This window comes from Gorilla gorilla, chromosome 8 (genome assembly GCF_029281585.2).
Source record: "Gorilla gorilla gorilla isolate KB3781 chromosome 8, NHGRI_mGorGor1-v2.1_pri, whole genome shotgun sequence".
Lineage (NCBI taxonomy): Eukaryota > Metazoa > Chordata > Mammalia > Primates > Hominidae > Gorilla > Gorilla gorilla.
Window position 1 is genome coordinate 47,075,563 of NC_073232.2, and position 24,893 is coordinate 47,100,455.

At 40.0% G+C, this 24,893-nt stretch overlaps 1 protein-coding gene and 1 pseudogene across 4 annotated transcripts in view; both read right to left on the reverse strand.

Moving 5' to 3' along the window:
• TET1 (tet methylcytosine dioxygenase 1) overlaps positions 1–24,893 on the reverse strand; it is a 139,841-nt gene that overhangs the window by 19,093 nt on the left and 95,855 nt on the right. For 3 of the 4 annotated variants that reach the window (XM_031015626.3, XM_055353637.2, XM_055353638.2), the window contains 4 exons: positions 14,407–14,618; positions 8,639–8,789; positions 8,198–8,284; positions 230–319 (listed from right to left, as the gene is read on the reverse strand). In XM_031015626.3, the coding sequence (XP_030871486.1) occupies positions 230–319; positions 8,198–8,284; positions 8,639–8,789; positions 14,407–14,618 (540 nt within the window). The remainder of the gene's footprint in view (positions 1–229; positions 320–8,197; positions 8,285–8,638; positions 8,790–14,406; positions 14,619–24,893) is intronic. The other variant, XM_031015627.3, reaches the window with a different exon arrangement.
• LOC109028442 (small ribosomal subunit protein eS1-like) lies at positions 5,539–7,349 on the reverse strand (annotated as a pseudogene).

The window sequence follows — 24,893 nt, forward strand, 5'->3', positions numbered from 1 at the left end:
TGGGATTACAGGCGTGAGCTAACGAGCTTGGCCAACAATGACTTTTTAAAATATAAAACAGTCTGGCCTATCTGTAATCCCAGCATTTTTGGAGGGTGAGGCAGGAGCATTGCTTGAGCTTAGGAGTTTGTAGTAAGCTTTGATCATGCCACTGTACTGCTGCCTGGGCAACAAAGCAAGACCCCATCTCAAATTAATAAATAAATAAAAAGTTCATACCAATACATACCTGATTTTGGTAAGCTACTGGAGCATACTGCTTATAAATTGGAGCTAATCGTGTAGCCAAACTCTGTAAGTTATCTTCAAGGTTTTTTTCCTATAGGAAAACAGAATCCATTAGTTATTTTATAATCGCACCTTCATGTGTTTAAGGTACAACTGAATCATAAATCATGGCTGATGGTGGTTAATGCACAATTCATACTTATCCTGATAAAATAGCTACCACAGAAAATCACACTGCTTTTTTTCTCCATCTAAACTATTAGACATTGTTATGCTTTAATGAAGTCTTTTGAAATGAAAATTCTAAGTTAATTAGAAATTTAAATAGTGTTAGAGATAAATTACAATACTGTTCATGTTGTGAAAAATGAGAGCTATGTTTTATATTTATTCAATAGTATTGGGCACTTGGAATAAATGAAAACAACGTTCCTGCTGGCAAGGGGAAATGGCAAGTAACTTGGTTACAATGTAACAAGTTCCTACAACGGAGAAGAGGGAGTACATACATAAAACACCTACTCTGTGTGAGATCCTGTTTCAAATGGAATCCATATGTCCTTATGAATTAAACACATGTCCTTATGGCCCATGAAACAGGAATATTACGCATGATCTCTACGAAAGAGCAAGGTCAGGATAACTGAGAGGTTTAGTAAATGCCTGCAGATCAAAGGAAGTAAGTGGGCAAGTGGTTGTCTATAGTTCTCTTTTCTACACCGTAATAACTACAAATCGAAGAAGACTTTGAAGGACTATGAGGACCATTAACACTCAAGAAATCTGGATTGCTACTGATAGAGACATCAGATTTTTTCAAAGGAAAACCATCACATGAGTCTCTATTAGCGTGGTGGCTACCGCCTGTAATCCCAACATTTTGGGAGGCCGAGGTGGGCAGATCACTTGAGCTCACAAATTTGAGACCAGTCTGGGGAACTTGGTGAAACTCCACACCTCTCCAAGAAATAAAAAAAATTAGCTGGCCGTGATGGAGTATACTTGCAGTCCCAGCTACTTGGGAGGCTGAGATGGGAAGGTTGCTAGAACCTGGGAGGCAGAAGTGGCAGATCAAGAGATGATATCATGCCACTGCACTCCAGCCTGGGTGACAGAGCCAAATCTTGTCTCAAAAAAGAAAAACACGTATAGAGAACATGGACTAAAAAGGGTGAGTGAGGCTTTCACCTCATGTGCTCATGTGAGATTTGGTGGAAGGAGATGCCATCAACACAGAAAGGAGACCATTATATGAATCAATTGACCTTTGGTATGCATCAAATTATTATAAAAGCCACAACAATTTAGACACAGCAAGTGAATTATTTAGTGGTTTCTGACAAGCCTCCATCTTAGCAACCGTAAGTGTGACTCATAATCATTTTGGTTTCCTATTGATTTATATTGACTTGATTATACAAAAAAATTCATAGGATCCATTCATAGATTTGTCTGTTAATCAAGCTACTTTTATCTTACCCGTTGTAGTTTAAAAAACAGGAGTCAGCTGGGCACAGTGGCTCATGCCTGTAATCCCAGCACTTTGGGAGGCCGAGGTGGGCAGATCACCTGAGGTCAGGAGTTCGAGACCAGCCTGGCCAACAAGGTGAAACCCAGCCTCTACTAAAAATACAAAAATTAGCCAGGTGTGGTGGCATGCGCCTGTAGTCCCAGATATTTGGGAGGCTGAGGCAGGAGAATCTATTGAATCTGGGAGGTGAAGATTGCAGTGAGCCGAGACCATGGCATTGCACTCCAGCCTGGGAGACAGAGCCAGACTCTGTCTCAAAAAAACAAAACAAAACAGGAAAGTCATGACCCTACTTTAAAAACATGCCCTCGCTAAACTCATACACTAATTATTATGTTTATTTGGGAGAAACTTTTAAATCAACACCCATTAAAACAATTCTATTTATGTCTTCAATCACTGGAAGTATCCAGTGGGCTGGGTAACCGTGTTTTACTACAAGTGGAACAATGCAGAGAAATGTTAACACTTGTGTACTGCTATTGATATGAACACTGGAAAAGTCACATGTAAATTCTATACTTTTTGTATGCAGCATCAGGTTTAAATTCTTCAATATTCTCACATCACTTTATTCTATTTTGTAATAATATTTATTCTGTTGTGGACCACACAGAGTCACAAGTCCTACTGAGGAACAGGTCATCACAAATTACCTCATTTATTGTGTAGAAGCACTGAAATAAAGTAGACAACTAGAAGCAACTCATAGTTTGTACAGTTCACTGTTGGTATTATTTTATTATTTTTCATTTTTTATTTTTTGAGACAGAGTTTCACTCTGTTGCCCAGGCCGGAGTGTGAGTGCAGTGGCACAATCTCGGCTCACTGTATCCTCCACCTCCCAGGTTCAAGCGATTCTCCTGCCTCAGCCTCCTGAGTAGCTGGAATTACAAGCATGAGCCACCACGCCCGGATAATTTTTTCCATTTTTAGTAGAGACAGGATTTCACCATGTTGGCCATGCTGGTCTTGAACTCCTGACCTCAAGTGATCCACCTGCCTTAGCTTTCCAAAGTGCTGGGGTTACAGGTGTGAGCCACTGTGCCCGGCCCTATTAGTGTTATTTTACTATTACAGGCTTATTATTCATATTGTAAAATCCTGACCTTCTAATTATTTCATTAGAATGAACATGCATGTCAGATACAGAGGGAATTACTTATCAGATCTTTACCTATTGGTGGTCAAGATTAACTCCTTCTCCCACTCTTTTTTTGTGTGTGGGGGGGTGCAGTGGTGCGATCTCAGCTCACTGCAACCTCTGCCTCTCAGGTTCAAGCAATTCTCCTGCCTCAGGCACTTGAGTAGCCAGAATTACAGGTGCCCGCCACCATGCCCGGCTAATTTTTCTATTTTTAGTGGAGACGGAGTTTCACCATGTTAGCCAGGCTGGTCTCAAACTCCTGACCTCAAGTGATCCACCTGCCTTGGCCTCCCAAAGTACTGGGATTACAGATGTAAGCCACCACACCAGGCCTCTGTTCACACTCTATATCTAATCTCTAGGACCATCATATCCTCATCCATAGCTATACTTACCACTTAGACCATTTCTTAAGTTTCAGATTCCTATTATTGACCTGACATTCCCATGTAGATTTCCCTTAGGAATCTCAATACCAATATATCTAAACTGAATTACTGATCTGCCCTCTACAAACCTGGTCCTATTTCCAGTGTGCCTGATGATAAAGATGAACCCCCCACCCCATATAATTTAAGTGACCATTATCCTCTCCATGGATTGTGCTCATAGATAGTTGGCTCATCTTGCTAAATCCACTCTTGGTTACATTTAGTCTATTGTTCGAACAGCATCTAGAGGGATCTCATTCAAGGGCAAGTGTAAGTATGTCACTCTCCTCCTTAAAAGTCTTTGATTCTGGCTGGGCGTGGTGGCTCACGCCTGTAATCCCAGGACTTTGGAAGGCCGAGGTGGGTGGCCTCCCTCCTCACTCTGCCTGGGTGACAGAGTGAGAATCCTTCTCAAAAAATAAAATAAAATAAAATAAAATAAATAAATAAAAATAAAAAATACTGGCCTGCAATGGTGGCTCATGCCTGTAATCCCAGCAGTTTGGGAGGCCAAGGCAGGCGAATCACCTGAAGTGGGGAGTTCAAGACCAGCCTGGCCAACATGGAGAAACCCCATCTATACTAAACATACAAAATTAGCTGGGCGTGGTGGCGCATGCCTGTAATCCCAGCTACTTGGGAGGCTGAGGCAGGAGTTGCAGTGAGCCGAGGTCATGCCATTGCACTCCAGCCTGGGCAAGACCGAAACTCCGTCTCAATTAAAAAAATTGCCAGGCAGGGTGGCACATGCCTGTAATCCCAGGTTTGGAGTTGAGAAAGGAGAATCCCTTGAGCCCAGGAGTCCAGCCAGAGCAACATAGTGAGGCCCCGTCTCAAAAAATAAAATAACATTATTTCTGAACATAAGTTCCATCCAAGTCAAGACACTTTTGTAAGTGACAATATTGGACATTTAATCCATTTCTAAAGCATGGAGCACTTTGGGAATTTAACCATGTCAATATAGTTTTGTTGTTGTTGTTGTTTCTTTACATTATTAAGTGAAGAAAAGTAGGTGCCCTTTACAGATTTTTTTAAGATTAGGAAACAAAAAGAAATCAGAAGGAGTTAAATCAGGACTATAGGGTGGATGCCTAATGAGTTCCCATTGATACACTTTGCAAAACTGCCCCCGTTTGATGAGAGGAATGAGCAGGAGCATTCTTGTGGTGGAGAAGGACTCTCTGGTGGAGCCTTCCTGGGCTATTTTCTGCTAAAGCTTTCTCCAACTTTCTCAAAACACTTTCATAATAAGCAGATGTTATTTTTGTTTGGCCCTCCAAAAAGTGAGCAAGGAAAATGCCTTAAGCATCCCAAAAAAACTGTTGCCATGAACTTTGCTCTTTACTGGTCCACTTTGGTTTTGACTGGACTTCCTACACCTCTTGCTGGCCTTTGCTTTGATTATGCTTTGTCTTCAGGATTATGCTGGTAAAGCCATGCTCCATCTCCTGTTGTAATTTTAAGAATGCCTCAGGATCTTGATCCCACTTGTTTAAAATTTCTATTCTTTTCTGCAGCTGAGCTGGGAACAACAGTTTTGGAACCCATCAAGTAGGAAGTTTGCACAACTATAATGTTTCAGTAAGAATCGTGTAGGCTGAACCAGTTGATATATCTATTCAGTTAGGGAACAAACAAGATTAATGTTTCCTCGAAAATTGATGTGGGCCAGGCACAGTGGCTCACATCTATAATCCCAGCACTTGGGAGGCGGAGGAGGGCAGATCATCTGAGGTCAGGAGTTCGAGACCAGCCTGGCCAATATGATGAAATCACATCTCTACGAAAAAAATACAAATGGCCAGGTCAGGCACGGTGGCTCACGCCTGTAATCCTAGCACTTTGGGAGGCTGAGGCAGGCGGATCACGAGGTCAAGAGATTGAGATCATCCTGGTGAAACCCCATCTCTACTAAAAATACAGAAAATTAGCCGGGTGTGGTGGTGGGCGCTTGTAGTCCCAGCCACTTGGGAGGCTGAGGCAGGAGAATGGCGTGAACCTGGGAGGTGGAGCTTGCAGTGAAATGAGATCGCGCCACTGCACTCCAGCCTGGGTGACAGAGCAAGACTCCATCTCAGAAGGAAAAAAAAAAAAAAAAAAATATATATATATATATATATACACACACACATACATACATATATATGTGTATATATATACATATATATCTTGTGTATACACACACACACACACACAAAAGGCCAGGTGCTGTGGCTCACACCTATAATCCCAGCACTTTGGGAGGCTGAGGTGGGTGGATCACAGGGTCAGGAGTACAAGACCAGCCTGGCCAAGATGGTGAAACCCCATCTCTACTAAAAATACCAAAAATTAGCCAGGCATGGTGGCGGGAGCCTGTAATCCCAACTACTCAGGAGGCTGGGGTAGGTGAATCACTTGAACCCGGGAGGTGGAGGTTGCAGTGAGCCGAGATCAAGCCATTGCACATCAGCCTAGGCAATAAGAGCGAAACTCCATCTCAAGACAACAACAACAAAATAGCTTTATAAAAGAGCCTAGGTATTAATTGGGCACCTGGCAAGGAGTAGGGACTGTCATTGATCTTGGGCCAAATATTTTTCCTTGAACAGCCAGAGAGGGCCAATTTTATCTTAATTTCTAAAAATCTGCCTGGCCACAGTGTCTCATGCCTGTAATCCCAGCACTTTGAGAGGCTGAGTTAGGTGGATCACCTGAGGTCAAATCCAGTGAGTGAGCTGAGATCACATCACTGCACTCCAGCCTGGATGACAGAGCGAGACCCAGACTCAAAAAAAAAAAAAAAAAAAAAAAAACCATGACGTGGATAGTTTGACGCTTTGGCCTTCATCTTCAAAATCGTCCCATCCGTTCTTAAAATGAGCTATCCATTTGTAAACTGCAGATTTCTTTGGGGCAGTGCCCATAAGCTTTTTATAAGTCATCAACAATTTTATCATTCTTCCACCCAAGCTTCACCAGAAATTTGATATTTGTTCTTGCTTCAATTTTAGCACAATTCATGTTGCTCTGATAGAGGCAGTTTATAAACTGACATCTTATCCTTCTTAGTGCATCAAACTAGACCCCATTCAGACTTGTTACAAGTAAGTATGAGTTTATTTTGGTGAAAAATATTATGAAATCCATGCATAGTTTATTCATAATATGCATTTTCCTTGAATGTTTTGAAGATCCTTTATATTTATAAACTAACAGACACTTTTTTCCCCCACAAATATGACTTTTTATTTGCCATTATTATAAGTCTGAACTTTAAACAGATTCTTGGACTAGTGGTTCATATCCATCAGCTCGTTCTACTTTAGCACCTGTTTCGTCCTCAGTGGCTTTTCCAGAACTGCTACCTTCACCGTAAAGCTCCATGAGTTTCCCCAATTCAAAGCTAGGCTTCTTCAGCATTTTAACTTTTCTAACAAAGAACATCATGGAGAGGATAGATTGGCAAGAATTTTTTCTATGTCTTTTCCAATCCTGTCTGGAATCAATTTATTGACCACTTCTTTCAAGTAATTTGTCTGCACCTCTCAGGTCATGATTTCCATCAACTTGTTCCAGATTTGGCCGAACCATTGGTGCTAAGCATAAGAGGTCTTCCGTATCTGATTGTTGCATTTTTTAGTAAAACCAACACAGAACACATGAAACAAGTAAGCACCGGTAGTCTTGATATTGACGTGACCTTCAACCATTGTCTGCCATTTTTTGACCATGAAACATATTTTGTCACGGGTAAGATCCATGCCATGGAAGCTCATCAGGCAATTATTCCCCTGAACATCTTCAGTAATCAGCCGAATTTTCTAAATGCAACTTTATCATTCTGCATATCAGCAAGACTCACTTCAAATACATGACCCTTGAGGCCATCAGATTCAATTATGGTTCCTTGGGTCCTGGTGACTAGTGTCTTCCCAATATTTCTTATATTGAACATGGCAGATGCTTTCACGTAATACAAATCTTTCTTAGAAAATGGATCAAGCACTTTCTTCTTGGCTCCCTTTGTGCTGCCTTATTCTTGCCAACCACTACGGTGCTGCTCAGAGAGCCAAAAAGGGACAGATACTTTTATCATATAATATTTAGAAAGAAAACCTAGCTGGTTGGCTCAAGCCAACCTCCCACCTCAGCCTCCTTAGTAGCTGGGACTACAGATCTCACCTGAGATCCGGAGTTCGAGATTAGCCTGGCCAACATGGTGAAACCTCATCTCTACTAAAAATACTAAATTAGCTGCGCATGATGGTGGTGCATGCCTGTAATCTCAGCTATTTGGGAGGCTAAGCCAGGAGAACTGCTTGAACCTAGGAAGTGGAGGTTGCAGTGAGCCAAGATCACACCTTTGTACTCCAGCCTGGGCAACAAGAGCAAAACTCTGTCTCAAAAAAAAAAAAAAAGAAAAAAAAAGAAAAAGAAAGAAATCTGATAAAAAATGATGTATCATAGACTCTTAGAATAACTACATTGATATTAACTTTTTAAATATTTTGATGTTACTGCTGTTACATGTAAGAAAGGTAAGTATTGTTTTCAGATAGGTCTAATTATTTTCTTATGTCTATGTATGTGTATAGTGGCTTGTAATATAAAATGTTTTTTACTCTTGGTCACTGCTCAAAGATTAAAAGATATCAATCTTATAGTTAATCAATATATAAATCCTCACTACACAAACAAAGCATAACATATTAGAATACTTAGTTCCTATTGGTGCCCCACCCCCTCCCACTGCCTACCCACCCACAAGCTGATAAAGGTGTGGAGTTATACTTATAGGTTATTTTAATTTAATATAATATATAAGTATTGAACTTATTTAACTTAACACCAAGTTCGACTAATTTCTTTGCTCACCATGGCCTCGTGTCCCGGACTGATTCGTTCCGGTTTCATATATCTTCTTTCTGGATTACGTCCTTTAGTAATTCTTTCATAGTAGGTCTGTGGGTAGTAAACTTTCTGAGTCTTTGAAATTTTGGCAAATGGTTTTTCCTATTTTGGCTGAGTATAAAATTCTAGGTTCTTTTAATGATGATTTTGCTGGGGTGGGGTAGTAGAGCAGGAGGAGGAAGCCAGGGACAATTGGAATTTGGGGAGATAGCTAAAGTCTTTACCTAATTTATTTAGAGTCTTAATTAATTTATTTACTTATATAATAGAAATATAATTTTACTATTTGATTACTACTTTTCAATATTTAGTTTTTATAGTGTTTCAAAAAATGTTAAAGGAATGCACTTACATATTCAATGTGTAATTCAAAAATAAATTATTTGAATAAAGAAGGACACTTACATGTAAGGGAGAGCTTGGATCAATTCTAAATCTTCTGGGGCTTGGGCTTCTACCAAACTTACAGCCATTAAAGTACATACTCCATGAACAGCCAAAAGAGAATGAAGCTCCACAAGTCTCTGGATCAATTCCTTGACATGTACAGGTACGACTGTAAGATTGTAATTCAAGAGAGTGAATTGATGAAGCATTACAATACCTCAGAGAGAACGTTTCAGGTTTCTATAGCTTTAGAAGGATGGATGCCTAAAGAACCGGTTATAACACTTATCTATTATATTACTTATTTAAAATAGTTTAATGTTAACAATAAAAAGCTAACTATTGTTTTTTCAAGAAATCTGACTAGGGGACCAGGGTTAACTATACTTTATTATAACCAAATTTTTAGCAAAAATATTTGGTCATGATTGCAAATCCAAATAAGTGGGAATAAACTATACAGATCTAAAATACTCACAGTATTGTTTGATTTGGAGATGTCTGAGATAGGGAAATAAAGAACCTGGGTTTTTCTTTTTCTTTTTTTTTTGAGATGGGGTCTAGCCCTGTCACCAAGGGTGGATTGCTGTGGCACAATCTCGGCTCACTGCAACCTCCGCCTCCCAAGTTCAATCGATTCTGCTGCTTCAGCCTCCTGAGTAGCCGAGATTACAGGTGTGCGCCACCACGCCCAGCTAATTTTTTTATTTTTAGTAGAGACAGGTTTCACCAGGTTGGCCAGGCTGGTCTCAAACTCCTGACTTCAAGCTATCTACCCTCCCAAAGTTCTGAGATTACGGGTGTGAGGCACTGAGCCTGGACAGAACCTGGTTTTTAAATCTGGGTTTTAAATCCTGGATTTGTTCCATATCACAAATGAAAATTAGAACATTTTATTACTGCTTTGGAATTCAGCTGCTTTATATCTAAAATCAGACTGATATAATTTTCTAAGGATTGAAAAACAATATATATTTTATATAAAAACAGTTTCTTGGCCAGGTGCGGTGGCTCACGACTGTAATCCCAGCCCTTGGGAGGCCGAGGTGGGTGGATCATGAGGTCAGGAGTTCAAGACCACCCTGACCAACATGGGGAAACCCCATCTCTACTAAAAGTACAAAAAATAGCCTGGCATAGTGGCAGGAGAATTGCTTGAACCCAGGAGGCGGAGGTTGCAGTGAGCTGAGATCGTGCCATGGCACTCCAGCCTGGGTGACAGAGCAAGACTCCATCTCGAAAAACAAAAACAAAAACAAAACGGTTTCTGAATTTTAAAAACTTTAAAAAGTGCATAATAGAAAAAAATGGAGCAGAAAACCGGTTTCATTTAATTAAATCTTAAGTGTATAACTTTTAGGGCATTTCTAAAGCCTTAAACTAAACTACATGGTAAGAATGACAACAAAAGTACCATATATTCTTCTTGTAGTTATAAAACTGTATGCTCTTCCAATCCCATTACTGGGTATATACCCAAAGGAATATAAATCATTCTACCATAAAGACACATGCATGTGAATGTTCACTGCAGTGCTATTCACAATACCAAAGACATATAATCAACCTAATTGCCCATCAATGACAGATTAGATAAAATGTGGTACACATACACCACAGAATAGTATGCAGCCACAGAAAAGAACATAATCGTGTCTTTTGTGGGAACATGAATAAAGCTAAAGGCCACTATCCTTAGCAAACTAACACAGGAACAAAAGATGAAATATTGCATGTTCTCACTTATAAGTAGGAGTTAAGTGATGAGAATTCATGGACCCAAAGAGGGGAACAACAGACACTGGGGCCTACTTGAGGATGGAGGGTGGGAAGAAAGAGAGGATCAGAAAAAATAACCATTGGATACTAGCTTAGTAGTTGGCTGGTGAAATAATCTGTACAACAAACCCCTGTGACATGAATTTACCTAAATAAAAAACCTGCAAATGCACTCCTGAACCTAAAATGAAAGTTAAAAAAGGATTGCATGCTTTTAAATTCCACCAGAAAGAAAGAACAAAAATAACATTAAAAGAATAATTAAGTAAAAAATAAAATTGCATAATGCTTACAACTTAGTATATATTGTACTTATATAATGATTAAAATATAAAGCAATAAAGAAACCAATTATTTTGAAAAAGTGAAAATAATATAAAAATTTAGAAAAAAACTATTTTTTATGTTTTCACTGTGAAAGCCTGGAAAATGCCTGATACGTAACTTAGCATTGCTTATAAAAGAAAGACTACAATGAAATTCACTAAATGAGATGCAAATGGAATGAAAATGGTTAAAACACTTTGAATAGAATAAATTAAAGTTGCCAAACAAATAGAAAGATAAGAAATTTATTCATATCATTGAAAAAGACATGGAAGGAGAGAAAAATGTTGTTTAACTTACTATGTACTATTATTTTAAAAATGAAACACAGAGGAAATGTGATAAGTTGTGAGATCTAGAAGAGCATCCTCAGATTATTTTAAATAGTCAACAACACCAATAGTGGGACAAACTGCACTGAGTGTAATTGTCCAGGTTATATTTCAACTTTTTAATTATTTTTTCTTTTGTTTCAGCCATCTTTGGCTATAGGTTGTATTTCATAGCCTGACTTAAGTCAGGAAGAAACAGATAAACCAAAATTGATTAACAGTCTATAGAATTAGCCTTTTCGCTTCAAAAATTTCAATGTCATGACAGACAAAAACTGAGAAAACAAAAAGGATTAAAGGAGCAAAAGGACAAAATAACTAAATGCATTGAATCATGGACAGGGAAAAATTATTGGGAAATGGATGATATTTGAATATAAACTAAGATGAGATCACAGTATTTTATCAAATTTAAATTTCCTGAATTTGATCATTATATGGGGATATACAAGAGAACAATCCTCATTTTTAGGATAAATACATTCAAGTATTATTTAGGGAAAAAGACAAAGTCTACATCTAGCTCTCAAATGATCAAGAAAGAAATAAGTCTACAACAGTAACGTGTTTGTATGTGTACATAAACAAATGTAACATAGTGTTAACAATTGTGGAATCTAAGTAAGGGTATATAAGAGTTTACCAGGCTGGGCACGGTGGCTCACGTCTGTAATCCCAGCACTTTGGGAGGCTGAGGCGGGTTTGAGACCAGCCTGGCCAACATAGTGAAACCTCGTCTCTACTAAAAATACAACAACAACAACAACAAAAATTAGCTGGACGTGGCGGCGGGCGCCTGTAATCCCAGGTACTTGGGAGGCTGAGGCAGGAAAACTGCTTGAACCCAGGAGGCGGAGGTTGCAGTGAGCCAAGATTGCACCACTGCACTCCAGCCCGGGCGACAGTGTGAGACTCTGTCTCAAAAGAGTTCACTGGGCTGGACGTGGTGGCTCACGCCTGTAATCTCAGCACTTTGGGAAGCCGAGGTGGGCGAATCACGAGGTCAGGAGATCAAGACCATCCTGGCTAACATGGTGAAACCCCGTCTCTACTAAAAATACAAACCCCCCCCCCGAAAAAAAAATACAAAAAAATACAAAAAAAAAAAGCTGGGCATGGTGGCAGGCGCCTGTAGTCCCAGCTACTTGGGAGGCTGAGACAGGAGAATGGCGTGAACCTGGGATGCAGAGTTTGCAGTGAGCTGAGATCACGCCACTGCAACTCAACCTGGGCGACAGAGTGAGACTCTGTTTCAAAAAGAAAAAAGGAAAAAAAAGACTCCACTGAAGTATTCTTACATCTTTCTGTATTTGTGAACTGTTTTTTTCGCGGGGGGTGGTGAGGGGAAGACTTGATCATGCTCTGTCAAGTGCACTGGCAAAATCATAGCTCACTGTAACGGCAAACTCCTGGCCTCAAGCCATCCTCCCTCCTCAGCTTTCAAAGTAGCCAGGAACACAGGCACACACCACTATGCCTGGTTTTAAAAATTTTGTGTAGGGATAGGTTCTCAAACTCTTGGTTTCAAGAAATCCTCCTGCTTTGATCAGGCATGAGCCACTACATCAGGCCCATGAAGTTCTCTCTCTCTCTCTCTCTCTCTCTCTCTCTCTCTCTCTCTCTCTCTCCTTTTGCCATGTTGCTCAGGTTGGAGTTCAGTGGCATCATCATAGTTCACTGCAGCCTCAAATTCCTGGGCAACAGCAATCTTTCCACCTCAGCCTCCTAATTACCTAGGACTACAAACATATGCCATCATTCCCAAACAGTTTTTTTTAAAAAATATTTTTGTAGAGATGGAGTCTTACTATGTTGCCTGGTCTGGCTTTTGAACTCTTGGCCTCAAGTGATCCTCCCTTGTCGGCCTCCCAAAGCGCATGCCTGTAGTCCCAGCTACTCAGGAGGCTGAGGCAGGAGAATCGCTTGAACCTGGGAGGCAGACATTGCAGTGAGCCAAGATTGCGCCACCGCACTCCAGCCTGGTGACAGAGCGAGACTCCGTCTCAAAAAACCAAAACAACAAGAACAACAACAAAACTTATCTCCTCTCACAACTATTCACCAGTGATTCATTAAATGTATGAGAGATTTAAATTTCAAAAATTTATATTTTAAACAAGTATAGTCATTTCTCACTTGATGTCAACAGGCTGTTAGAAACTGATTATAAGTGAAACCACCTAGAGCAGTTCCCCGAATATCGCTCAATATTGCTACAACGTTGATGAGAAAAATATTGGTTTCATTATATGTTGCTTTGCTTAAAGTCACAGAAAAACATGCCTAAATACCACTCAACATCCAGATCCAAATAAGGAAAAAGATGGGTATGTTTGATTGCATTAAAAACAAAACCTTTTACGGGAGATAACATAGCCAAAGGAAAAAGACAAACTGAGAAAAATATTTGCAAATTATATCACAGAATAAGAGTTAATAGCACCATCAGAGAGAAAATAGATAAATGGAGGAATTCTCTGCAAAAATGGGCTAGGTTATTTAACAGGTGGTTAAAACAAACAAACAAACAAAAAAAGCCAAATGGTTTTTAGTCATGTGAAAAAAATACTCTCATTCATAAGAGAAATTCAGGTCAAAATTACACTGATGTCATTTCTCTTAATAGGCAAAAACTCACATTTGCCAACATAATCACTGGTAAGACTACAGAAAAACAGATATTCTCTTACATTGAATAGAGGAAATGCAAAATGATATGACACTCCTGTGGAAGACCATTCTTTTAAGTCAAAATCCCTTTCCTCCAGACTCTAGAAGTGAGTTGGGTCAGCAATATTCTTTCATTGCTTCCCTTTTTGGGAAGCAATGAAATAATATTCCTTTCTTTTTTGTTTTTTTTTGAGATGGAGTCTCGCTCTGTCACCCAGGCTGGAGTGCAGTGGCACAATCTCAGCTCACTGCAAGCTCTGCCTCCCGGGTTCACACCATTCTCCTGCCTCAGCCTCCTGAATAGCTGGGACTATAGGCGCCCGCCACCACGCCCGGCTAATTTTTTGTATTTATAGTGGAGACGTATTAGCCAGGATAGTCTTGATCTTCTGACCTCATGATCCTCCTGCCTCGGCCTCCCAAAGTGCTGGGATTACAGGCATGAGCCACTGCACCCAGTCACAGTGAAGTAATATTCCAAAGGAGAATGATTTAAACTAACCTTAACTCACTATAAAATAGAGACTCTCTCTTTACAGAAATGTTCATTCTTTTTAATTCCACAATACTCAAATCCTATTCTCCCATATAATATACATAGTTGGTAGCTAATTAACAATTTTACCAATATGTAATAGAGATCTGAATGGTAAGGCAGTATAAAACAGATTTAATTACTTTTCATTGAGGGTGCATCTTCTGTCGGTAGGGTGCCCATTGTACGACTTTAGATTCTCTGTGAGCTCTGTGTATAGCCGGTCGGCCATTGGAAGAGGGATGCCATCCCACACCATGATGAGCACCACCATCACAGCAGTTGGACAGTGGTGGCCTGTACGCTGCCGGACCAAACAAAGAACTTTTTCTTCATCACTGCTTCTTCTTAAAACCTGAAAAAACAGAATACATTCATCTATGGAAGACAAGTATGCCAAATTTGAATGCAATGGATATTCCTTTTGATGTTCTGCATGATTATATTTTAGTTTATTTACTTAATTTATAAAATTTGTTCTACAGATGGGGTCTAACTATGTTACCAAGGCTGGTCTCAAACTCCTAGCTTCAAGCAATCCCCCTTCCTTGGCCTCCCAAAGATCTGGGATTACAGACATGTGCCTCCATGCCCGGCCATATTTTAGTTTTTTTAAAGTTACTACTTTTCAAGGGATAAAACCCTGTAGGACTTTCCACTGCCTCAACAATTCCCTCCATGAGACTCATCACAAGAGTACCTGAACCTATATGACTAACAAACAACAGGCAGAACAAAAATCTGTGACACGTGGTTATTATTTGTAGAAGTAGTACAAGGCAGTCTGTGTTTTATTTCACTGCTGTTATAGTTTGCACAACAGACAAGAGAGGGCCCGGTAGAAAACTGCACTGAAATTCCACAAATGTCACAAGGGAACAAATGTAGATGATGGAAAAAAACCATCTAATGTAGTCAGATGGAAATAACCAAGAACTCCCAACATTAAAAATAAACTTGACAACTAATTTTGGCCATCTGAGGAATGTTATGGCTTTTCCTTTGGGTGACTCATTTTACTATCAAGAATTAATATACACAAAGGAATGCCTCTGTGGTTTCTATGATTTATACATGTTATTGGAAGGATGCATTATATGCATTTTATTCATAAGACTAATGTGGTCTAGTTGACTTGGTGAATGCAAAATAGAAAAATTAATTGTAAATATTTATTTGTTTATTTAATACTGCATCCAATTATTGGGATGTTAAAAAGGCTTCGGCAGTATTTAAAATTTGCTCAGTGGTCTGAGTGTTAACTACAAAAAAAAAAATTCTATACAAATGTTGTCACCACATAAAACCATCCAACCATTTAAAACTGCCTCCATGTATCAAAAATTTAGAAAGTGCAGAGATTGACCACATTAATCAGTACATAACCAGGACATGATGAAAATGCCTATCCATGTGACCAGAATGGAGCAACCAATAGCATAATTTTTTGTTGCTATAATATTACAAAACTTGAGATGAAACTTCTTAAGAAGTTAGTTACCCAATATCACTTTCTTCTGTCACTCCAGATGGTTAACAATCATTGCTACCAAGGCATCCCTTGAGTAGAGTTGGCTTTAGGACCTTCCCCCTAGACACAATTATTTATATTAAAATTTTTTCTATATTTATACGTCCTCTTACAGCCAAATAATAACACAGTGCTTGCAAATAATCTCAAATGCAAAATTATATATATATATAGTACCAAAATTATTTTGGTTAATATTCTAGTTGTCAAAATTAACAATGAATTTATATTAATAAAGTTTTTGTATAGGAAATGCTAAAAAGCTTTTTACTGATGATATTTGCACCTTTTCTGGATATTCCAAGTTTCCATCAGTGTACAATAGAAAATTAAGCACAATGGTTAGGAGTCTTTAAATTCAAATCTGAGCTCCATAAACTGCTTAAATATTAAATCCATAAGGCTTCTGGAAACTAAAACTATTATTAAAATAAACAAAGGACTAACTATATGCAGAGGAGTATAAATTCATGGAATAGACATTATTATAATTACATCAATTTTCCCAAAATTGATCTCTAGATTCAATGCAACCCCAATCAAAACCCTATCAGAGGTTCGTGTGTATGTGTGTGTGTGTGTGTGTGTGTGTACGTGTAAATTGACCAATTGTTCCAAAGTTTATGAAAGAAAATGAATCTTGACCCCTACCTCACACTGATCAACTTGAATTATAATGTGTATCTAAACACAAAAAATAAAGCAATGAAGAATTTTAGAAGAAAACATCTTCATGACCTAGGAGTGGGCAAAGCATTTTAAAATGGCTTACACCAAATCTGCTAATTGAGAAGATAAAAAAGGCTGGGTGCTGCAGCTCACACTTGTAATGCCAGGATTTCGGAACGTAGAGGTGAGAGGATTGCTTGAGGCCAAGAATTCAAGGCCAGCCTGGGCAACATACTGAGACTCAGTCTCCACAAAAAATAAAATAAACCCGGCATCGTGGCATGTACCTGTAGTCCCAGTTGCTCAGAAGGCTGAGGGGGGAGGATCCCTTCAACCTGGGAAGCCGAGGTTGCAGTGAGCACAGCTTGCACCACTGCACTCCAGCATGGGCGACAGAAACTCCATCCCCGCCAAAAAATAAAATAAAAAAATAAGGAAGGCAAGCAGGAGGATCGCTTGAGATGGAGAGTTCAAGGCTATCATCATGAACTTCAGCCTGGGCAACAGAGTAAAAAAAAAAAAAAAAAAAAAAAGCAGGCTGGGCGCAGTAGCTCACACGTGTAATCCCAGCACTTTGGGAGGTGGTTAGATCACTTGAGGTCGGGAATTTGAGACCAGCTTGGGCAACATGGTGAGACCTTGTCTCTTCAATAAAACACAAAAATGAGCCGGGTGTGGACACCTGCCTGCAGTCCCAGCTACTTGGGAGGCTGAGGCGGGAGGATCCCTTGAACCTGGGAAGCCGAGGTTGCAGTAAGCCCAGATCTCGCTACTGCACTCCAGCATGGGTGACAGAAACTCCATCTCAAAAAAAATTTAAAAAAATAAAAAAATAAAGAAGGCAAGCAAAAGGGCAGGAGAAATATTTACATGACATATTTGACATGATATATATATACACATTATATATATTTACATTACATATATTTGGCATAATATATACGACACAACATATACAGAGAATTGCCCCCATAGAAAATTGGCCGAAAAAATTGAATAGGCACTTCACAATAGAGAATATGAAAATAGATGATGAGCATATGAATATATGTCCAACAATATTTGTCACCTAGCAAAGTAAAACACAGTAAAAAGGAGCTACCCAGGCTGGCACCGTGGCTCATGCCTGTTATCCTAGCACTTTGGGAGGTGGAGGTTGCAGCGAGCCAAGACTGCAACACTGCACTACAGCCTGCGCGATGGGAGCAAGACTCCATCTCAAAAAAAAAAAGGAGGTACCTATGTTGGTAGAGAGAAGAGAGTGTTGTGATAAAGATACTGTTAAATTTCCAAGAGGCAACTGCAGCTAAGATTATTCTTGAATACTCAAGGCTTGGACAGAAGCAGCTCAAAGCCCCGTAGAGGTTTTTGTTATAGCAGGCAAATTTGGCTTCTAGTCATGTCACATGCATATAGGAAACAGAAAAACCAAGTATTTAAACAGCTTTTTAATTACCCTCCTTCCAAAAACCAGGAGAACACTAAAGGTATACACATTCTTGTTCTGTGTGTACAAAAATATACTATCTATTCCTAATGTCAATGAATACTATGGTGACATTTAATTATTTTTCTACTATATTCACTAACTTCTTGCTGGTATACAGACTTCCTAATTGTTCTACAGTCCTATTTGAAACATAGACAATATGATACATGACTGGTATTAAAATAATAGGACACAATTATTATAGCTATAATAGTCTTTCTAGAATATTTTTCAAGAGAATCACAGAAAAATCTACTTGATTTTTAAAGAGAGTAAAACAATTGGATCCTTATATACTGAGGATGCAATAGCTTTACTATACACTAGGAATAACCAGATAGAAGTTTGGTTTAAAGTCTGATATCTCAGTAAGGTTGTTAAAAAACAGAAAGATGCAAAAAACCTAAGAATAAAACTATAAAAAATGTAGAGAAGGTTATAAAAGAAAGTTCAGTTGGAAGAACATAATAGTGTTCCTAAATGAGAAAGCCAACCCTAAATGTCTAGCCACAAATCTCTCCCCCAATCTATTCAAATTTAGCGTGTTTCTAAGGTTCATATGGAAGGGTAAATGAGCATCATGTCAGGAAAATTTGTTTTTAAAGATTTAGAGGGTACAAGTGCAGTTTTATTACATGGATATATTGGGCAGTGGTGAAGTCTTGGGCTTTTTGTATACTCACTTCCAAAATAGTGAACATTGTACCCAACAGGTAATTCTCCAACCCTCAAGAGAAACGTTTTTTAAACAAATAAGGGAATTGCCCTTCTAAATTGAAGTTTGTTCTTTTAAAACTGTTCTTTTTTTGTTTTCTTTTCTTTTCCTTTTGGAGACAGTGTCTCACTATGTCACCTTGGCTGGAGTGCAGTGGTTCGATCATGGCTCACTGTATGCAGCCTTTAACATCATTTAAAAGCTCTCCAGGCTCATTCGATCCTTCCGCCTAACCCTCCCAAGTAGCTAGAACCACAGGTGCTTGCCACCGTGCTTGGCTACTTCTTTGTATTTTTGGTAGAGATGAGGTCTGCCTGTGTTGCCCAGGTTTGTCTCAAACTCCAGGCCTCAAGCGATCTGTGCATTTCAGCCTCCCAAAGTGCTGGGATTACAGGTGTGAGGCCCCACGCCCAGCCATGATAAAACCAGCCATGGTCTATTATACATACACATATTATATATATGTGGTCTATTATACATATTTACAAAAGTATAATAGAAGGTAACCTAAAAAAAGGCTATGAAGAGTGAATTCATGGAAGAAATAAAAATTAATAATAAGTAAAATGTATTATTAATAAACATTAATAATAAGTAAAGACATCCAACTTTGCTAGTTACAATGCAAATTGAATCATGATGTCAACTTTCACCTTAGGTGTACAATGACAAAAATTATCACTCTTAGCTTAGTATTTTGTTTCTATTTTTTTGACTATTAACAACAGGCTGGGTACGGTGGCTCATGCCTGTAATCTCAGTAATTTGGGAGGTCAAGGCGGGTGGATCACTTGAGGTCAGGAGTTCGAGACTGGCCTGGCCAACATGGTGAAATCCCGCCTCTACTTAAAATACAAAAATTAGGGCAGGGCACAGTGGTTCAAGCCTGTAATCCCAGCAATTTGTGAGGCCAGGGCAGGCAGACCACCTGAGGTCAGGAGTTTGAGACCAGCATGGCCAACATGGTGAAACCCTGTCTCTATTAAAAATACAAAAGTTAGACGAGTGTGGTGGTGCAACCTGTAGTTCCAGCTACTGGGGAGGCTGACGCATGAGAATCGCTTGAACCACAGAGGTTGCAGAGAGCTGAAATCGTGCTGCTGCACTGTAGCCTGGGAGACAACAGTGAAACTCCATCTCACAAAAAAAAAAAAAAAGAAAAAAAAATTTTTTTTAATTAAAAAACCCACAACACTTGTTTTTTGTTTGTTTGTTTGTTTGTTTGTTTTTTAACAAAGAAAATAAAAGAAAAAAGTTCTGGCTGGGCATGGTGGCTCATGCCTGTAACCCCAACACATTGGGAGGCCAAGGTAGGAGGATTTCTTGAGCCCAGGAGTTAAAGACCAGCCTGGGCAATGAAATGAGACCCCGTCTCTACAAAAAACCCCAGAAAACTAGCTGGCGTGGTGGTGAGTGCCTATGGTTTCAGCTCCTTGGGAGGCTGAGGAAGGACGATTGCTTGAGCCTGGGTCAAGGCTGCAGTGAGTTGCGCCACTGTACTTTTAGCCTGGGTGACAGAGCAAGACCCTGTCTCAAAAAACAGAAAATTTTCACAGCCTAACTCTTAGTTTGAGTATACCCAAACTGCTAAAAATTATAATCTCTAAGCACAGGATAAAATTGTAATGGCTTTTAAAATTTGAAATATATCTATAATGTGTATATATAATTTTTAAATTTAAAAACTAATATTAGAGGCTGGGTGCAGTGGCTCATGCCTGTAATCCCAGCACTTTGGGAGGCCGAGGCGGGCGGATCACGAGGTCAGGAGATCGAGGACATCCTGGCTAACACGGTGAAACCCCGTCTCTACTAAAAACACACACAAAAAAATTAGCCAGGCGCAGTGGCAGGCGCCTGTAGTCCCAGCTACTCGGGAGGCCGAGGCAGGAGAATGGCGTCAACCCGGGAGGCGGAGCTTGCAGTGAGCCGAGATCGCACCACTGCACTCCAGCCTGGGCGACAGAGCAAGACTCTGTCTCAAAAAAAAACAAAAAACAAAAAACAACTAATATTAGAAGGAGCAAGATTACACAATTTAAAAAAATTTTAGGGCTTAAAACGGCTAGCGCGGTGGCACACGCATGTAATCCCAGCACTTTGGGAGGCCGAGGCGGGTGGATCACCTGAAGTCAGGAATTCCAGACCAGCATGGCCAACATGGTGAAACCCCATCTCTACTAAAAATACAAAAAAAATTAGTCGGGCTTGGTGGTGGGCACCTGTAATACCATCTACTTGGGAGGCTGAGGCAGGACAATCCCTAGAACCTGGGAGGCAGAGGTTTCAGTGGGCTGAGATCGCGTCATTGCACTCCAACCTGGGCGACAAGAGTGAAACTCTGTCTCAGAAAAGTAATAATAGTTTTTTAAAAAGTAAAAAAAAAAAAAAAAAAATTGGCCAGGCACACCTGTAATCCCAGCACTTTGGGAGGCCAAGGCAGGCAGATCACCTGAGGTCAGGAGTTTGAGACTAGCCTGGCCAACATGGTGAAACCCCATCCCTACTAAAAAATACAAAAATTATCTGGGCTTGGTTGGGGGACACCTGTAATCCCAGCTACTTAGCAGGCTGAGACAGGAGAATTGCTTGAAACCAGGAGACGGTGGTCGCAGTAAGCCCAGATTGTGCCATTGCACTCCAGCCTGGGCAACAAGAGTGAAATTCCATCTCAAAAAAAAAAAAAAAAAAAAGAAGAAAAGAAAAAAGTTAAAAAAAGTTAAATTAAATTAAAAACCAAACTAAGCGGAAGTATCCAAGCTGTAAATTATAATTTTTTTAAAAGATTATTTTTTTAAAGCAAAAAATAAGTCCCTGTAACACTATCTTATTTGTAAGGCTCCCAAAGGGAATAGGGTGATTTGTCAGTGCCACAAATGATCTGGGCAGCATACAAATTCCAGATCAGATTCAGATCTGGGAGCAACATTCATGTCAAGTGTAGCGGGTATCTTTCCAAAGAAGGGTCATTTTGAGTTTTATCAATAATCATGTAAGAGACAAAGTAGAGTAAATTTTTCAAAACAAAATTATGGTGGCCAACTCCTCCAAAATGTCACCAGTTAACATCATTTAAAGCTATCTACATATTACAAGAAAATGAGACTTTTACAATACAATTCAACCTTTGTAAAGGGATTAATGACTGAGTTCACACAACGGGGTTCTGAAGTTTTGGTAATGTCTTGATCTGGCCACTGGTCACATAGGTATGTTCACTTTGTACAATTTCACTGGGCTGTACCTTATGGTATGTATACTTTTCTGTGTGTATATTATACTTGAATTAAAATTTCCTTAAAAAATGAACTCTATAAGCGAGTAAACAAACTAACATAAAAAGACTACTAATGGTACTTTAGTAGACAATAAGCTTAAGTAAAGAAAAACATGTAAGTCAGTTTAATATTGGCCGGGCACAGTGGCTCATGCCTGTAATCACAGCATTTTGGGAGGCCAAGGTGGGTGGATCACTTAAGGTCAGGAGTTTGAGACCAGCCTGGGTAACATGGTGAAACCCCACCTCTACTAAAAATACAAAAATTAGCTGAGCATGGTGGCACATGCCTGTAATCCCAGCTACTCGAGAGGCTGAGGCTGGAGAATGGCTTGAACCTGGGAGGCAAAGGGCCAAGATCACACCACTGTACTCCACCCTGGGCAACAGAGCAAGACTTCATCTCCAAAGAAAAAAAAATCACTTGTAGGTATTCATTGTCACATCTGCTCTATTGACTAATACACAATCGCACAGAGGGGAACTCATCATATGATGCCCAATGTGAAGCACTCAGGCATCGGGGCCAACGAGGCCATCCACTGTTTGACTTCTTCTACCTACTTCTGCCATTACCCCAGAAGCTCAAGAGGGGAAGTATACAAAGAGTTATACTCCTGCCTCAGCCTCCTGAGTAGCTGGGATTACAGGCTTACGCCACCACGCCCGGCTAATTTTGTATTTTTAGCAAAGACGGGATTTCACCACGTTGGCCAGCCTGGTCTTGAACTCCTGGTCTCAAGTGATCTGCCTGCATCAGCCTCCCAAAGTGCTGGGTTTACAGGCATGAGCCACCACGCTGGCCAGCTGGGAAATTCTTAAATGTGATTTACTCACGACATCCAGCTAATTTTTAAAATACTATTTTTTTTTTTTGTTTTTTTCTTGAGACAGGGTCTCATGCTATCACCCAGGCTGGAGGGCAGTGGCACAATCTCAGTTCACTGCAACCTCTGCCTCCTAGGTTCAAGTGATTCTCCTTGAACATCTAAGGTGCATCTAAGAAACTACATTACCCTTTTCTTCAAAATCTACTGAAGAACAAGATAACTTGTTTCTGACAAGATCCAAAGTGACAGCAGAGAAAAAGAGTCAAAAATCTCTGCCAAAGACTATAATTATGTGAGAGTTTTAATGGCCACCTGGCAAGGAAACATTTCAAGAGAAGAATAAAACGGTGTTGAGAACATAGGCAAAACGACATAAGAATGGCTAAGAAAGTGGTGCTGGCCAGTTAGAATTTGCTGTTAGACTTTTTGTGTGTGATCATTAAAAAGAGAAGCAATAGATCTCTCTTCCAAGCAAAGAAGACAAGAGGGCTGTCGCGGTGGCTCACGCCTGTAATCCCAGCACTTTGGGAGGTGGAGGAGGGTGGATCACTTGAGGTCAGGAGTTTGAGACCAGCCTGGGCAACATGGTGAAGGCTGAGGCAGGAAAATCACTTGAATCTGGGAGGCAGAGGTTGCAGTGAGCCGAGATTGTGCCACTGCACTCAAGCCTGGGCAACAGAGCAAGATTCAAAAAAAAGAAGACAAGAGAAACACAACTTAAAAAAAAGGTGAGGGGGCAGTTTAGGACAGAACTTTAATACTATTAACAAACCTAAGCATATACATGGAGATTTTAAAAAATGAAATCATGAAACGATGCTTGATATAGATTAATGTTTTATAACAAATACACAAAAAAGGTACACTATCCAAGATGAAAAGTAAATTTGGAGCAATGTAATTCACTGGCTGTATGTGTATATTCGATTTCTTAGTTCAAAATTTTTGACCTTCATTTCCTCCCTCACCCACGTATAGTCCACCCAATTGCACTAGTGTCATTCAAAATAACCTCATGGTAAAGTTCTACAAACTATGTAGAATACAGACAAATCTAATTCTTTTTTTAAATTGTTTTAAAATTTTTCCCACCTTCCTTCATGGACATTTTTTAATTCCAATTTTCATTCAACCTCTACCTAAAGTTTAAGCTTGGGGTGGACAACTCCAGCAGATTCCCAGCTCTAATCCTCAGTTTCTCATGCCTCAGAATATAGCTAATAATGAATACCACAGCCATACTATTTCAAGATACCAATTCAAATTCAAGATACTCAACTTTCTTTTCTCTCTGTAGGCAGGGCTCATTCCGTTACTCAGGCTAGAGTGTAGTGGCCCAATAATGGCTCACTGCAACCTCCTCTTCCCATGCTCAAGCAATCGTCCAGCCTCCAGAGTAGCTGGGACCACAGGCGCACACCATCACAGTTGGCTAATTTAAAAAAATTTTTGGCCGGGCGTGGTGGCTTACACCTGTAATCCCAGCACTTTGGGAGGCTGAGGTGGGTGGATCATGAGGTCGGGAGATCGAGACCATCCTGGCTAACACGGCGAAACCCCGTCTCTACTAAAAATACGAAAAATTAGCCAGTTGTGGTGGCAGGCGCCTGTAGTCCTAGCTACTCGGGAGGCTGAGGCAGGAGAATGGCATGAACTCGGGAGGTGGAGCTTGCAGTGAGCCGAGATCAAGCCACTGCACTACAGCCTGGGCGAAAGAGCGAGACTCCGTCTCAAAAAAAAAAAAAAATTTTTTTTTTGGTAGAGTCTCACTATGTTGTCCAAGCTGGTCTCCAACTACTGGGCTCCAGTGGTCCTCCCGCCTCAGCCTCCCAAAGTGCTGGGATTACAGATATACAGAAATGAGCCACCGCACCCAAATGGGAATTTTTTTTTTTTTTTTTTTTTTTTTGGAGATAGACTCTGGATGTTGCACAGGCTGGAGTGCCGTGGCACCATCTTGGCTGACGGCAACCTCCGCTTCCTGGGTTCAAGTGATTCTCGTGCCTCAGCCTCCTGAGTAGCTGGGACTATAGGCACGTGCCACCATGCCTGGCTAATTTTTTGTATTTTACTAGAGATGGAGTTTCACCGTATTGTCCAGGATGGTCTCAAATTCCTG